We start from the raw sequence: 2,911 nt of genomic DNA, 5'->3' as shown, positions 1-2,911 counted from the left end.
ATAAAGGGAAAATAAATAATAATAATAATACTGATAATTTGTTTTAATAACGACTTACCTTATACCATTTGTTAATATGTTCATTTTTTTCGTGCTCACCCAAAGTTCTCTTATAACAAGAGAATAACAAACGGTCATCGTTATGCTCGGTATAAAAAATATAATAAAAAATTGATAGACGACAAAATCAGGAGAATCACCGGAATTAGTACAGTAATTAAGTGTCAAACTCGTTACGTTATTTGTAAATGTTATTTGATACGTGCTCTATAAACAAACAAAAAAAATAATAATAATAATATGGAAAAACATGGAGGAGAATGAAAGACTTACAAAAAAAATTATTCTTACCGTCGTTAAAACAACAGGAAATGCAAATATCAAAGAAAGAAGCCAAACACTTAAAACAGCTTTTATCATGTTGCTGACGGTGCAAAAAGTTTGAGATTTCATTGGGAAAACAATAACTATGAACCTGAGAAATTGTTTATTATTTTTTTCCCCAAAAAAAAAAAAATTTTAATATCGTAAGGATTAATCGATAAAAAGGTTGTGATGAAATTAAAATTCTTACCTTTCGAGCGTGACGGCAAGAAGATTAAGAACGGATGATGTTGCCGATACCAATTCGGCAAATTTAGCCGTCTTGCAAATGGCTCCCGTTTCATCCCATTTTATGACGAAATGTGTATACGTTTCGAGAGGACCGTAAACGCATAACATTAATAAATCACCAAAAGCTAAACTTACAAGAAAAAAATTTGTCGCACTCCTGAATTTTCTATCACCCGCCATAACGACGATAACAATAACATTACCAAAAACACCAAAAACAAATATTATAACGTGTATTATAATTATTTCGAAAAACATCGGATGAGTTTTCCACGGTTTTAACATTTCTTCCGGTTGTTCCATACAAACGCTATCATTTGGTAACGAATAACTCGAACAATTAAACATGGCGTTTAATAAAATAAATCCTCCTTTAAAATAATTAAAAATTTTTTTTTTTATTAATTTTTAGTATTTCAATTTTTTTTTTGAGGAGGAGGAAGAGGAAAATTGGTTTGGATGATCGAAAACGGATTAAAGTCGGATGATAAGAAAGAAAGAAAGAAAAAAAGAAAGAAGAAGCAGAAGCTTTTTCATCTCACTTCTAAAACGAGATTTGTCCAAAAAATATTTGTTTTACTAAGAATTAAAGAAGGTTGTTCAAGTTGTAATTTAATGTTGGCCCCGCGGGGAGGAGGGGAAGGTAAGAGAATGACATCGGAATCGTCAGCAACATTTTGTCCGTTTTAAAAAAAATATGGAAGCACAAACAACAACCAACAAACAGATTTTTTTTTTTTTAGAAAATGTACAAATGAAAATTAGAATAACAAATTCAACATTTTCGATCAAAAATAAAAAAAAAATAGATGGAAAATTCCCCTCTCCGCTCTCTTTTCCTCCCCCACTCTCTCTCCCCTCTCTCCTTTTAACATCGAAAACCGCTTTTTAAAGGATGATGAACAAAAGAAAAGTATTTTTGGTATCAGGTGTGGCATTTATTTTCAACCAATCGATTCCCCGAAGAAAATTATTTAAATTTAAATTTAAATTTTTAAATTAAAAAAAAAAAAAAATGTTCTCGTTACAAAAAGTCAGTAAACGAAAAAAACCAAAAATTTTTTTTTTTTTTTTTAGTAAAGTTAAAAAAAAACAGAAATTCTCATATTATAATCGATAAAATAATTTCTAGAAAATTCCATTCATATGAATTAAGGTTTTAACCCTTTAAAATATCTCATTAACGTTAATTTTTGTTATATTTGCTTCTTTGGCATAACATTTAAAAATCACAAAACTTTTCCTTTCGTTTTCTTTTTTTTTTAAACTTTTAAATCGTTTCCGGTTTTCCGGATATTCTACCTACACGCACACGAAAAAAAAAGAGAGATGAAGAGAGAGAGAGAGAAAAGTAAAGAAAATAAGTAAAAAGTTTTTTTTTAAATCTTATTTCCTACCTCGGAAAATTTCTTTTTTTTTTTTTTTTTTTTGATAAAATTAACTTGAGAAAAATTTTTATCAAGTTTTTTTAATACTATTTGAAAATTATTCCAATTTTTTTTTTTTTTACCAAAAACAAAAACAAAAAAAAAAATTTTTTAATAAATTAATTAAATTAAAAAAAATTTTTTTTTTAAACGAAAACATTGTTAGTGCGTAAAATATTTTGTATTTTTTTTTTTTTTTAATTAATAATTTCATGTTTCTTGTTTGTTGTTTGTTGTTGTTGTTGTTAATTCACAAACCATGAGTATATAAATAAGTTAAAAATTAACGACTAGAAATTTTTATGTATTCAAAAAAAAAAATTTTTTTTTTTTTTATTAATAATAATATTATTTCCGGATGATAAATTTTTTTAAAAAAATTATCGGCAAACCCATAATAATAATAATAATAATATTAATAATATTTTTGCAACGTCATTTAATTCTGACGTCATAAATTTTATTAAATATGTAAAAAAAACATTTCTCGTTTTGTTTTGTTTTAAATAATGAAAAAAATGGCGACGTAAATATTAAAAAGAGTTGTGGAGTTAATTATATAAAAAAAAAAAATTATGTCGGAAATTTTCCTTTTTTTTTTATAAAAAACTAGATTCAACATTTAAAATAAAGGGGGGGCGAGAGGGTAGAGAGAGAGGGAGAGAGAGGAGGGGGGAAAGTTAAGTGGGTTAAAAGAGATTTTTTTTTAATTCTTAAAATTGGGAATTTTCGTCGAATCTTTTTTTTTTTTTTTTTCAAAATGCCAAATTATTACTATTCAGTCGAAATCCTTTTAAAATTAGAATTTTAAAAAACGTTTAAAAAGAGAAAGAGAGAGAGAAAGAGAAAGAGGAAGAATGAGAAATAAT

The 2,911-nt window shown here is 26.2% G+C and overlaps 1 protein-coding gene across 1 annotated transcript in view; it reads right to left on the bottom strand.

The window, feature by feature from the left end:
* Positions 1–963, bottom strand: part of Phum_PHUM571090 (class A rhodopsin-like G-protein coupled receptor GPRnna14, putative) — a gene marked incomplete at both ends in the record, with an annotated part of 2,113 nt that extends 1,150 nt beyond the window's left edge. Inside the window, 3 exons of the mRNA XM_002432090.1 lie at positions 100–267; positions 352–475; positions 575–963. Coding sequence (XP_002432135.1) covers positions 100–267; positions 352–475; positions 575–963 — 681 coding nt within the window. The remainder of the gene's footprint in view (positions 1–99; positions 268–351; positions 476–574) is intronic.
* Between the last annotated feature and the right edge of the window lie 1,948 nt (positions 964–2,911).

This window comes from Pediculus humanus, genomic scaffold, assembly GCF_000006295.1.
Source record: "Pediculus humanus corporis 1103172108303 genomic scaffold, whole genome shotgun sequence".
NCBI lineage: Eukaryota > Metazoa > Arthropoda > Insecta > Psocodea > Pediculidae > Pediculus > Pediculus humanus.
The sequence above is the reverse complement of the archived record's forward strand: the minus strand, read 5'-3'. Positions and strand labels throughout refer to the sequence as shown.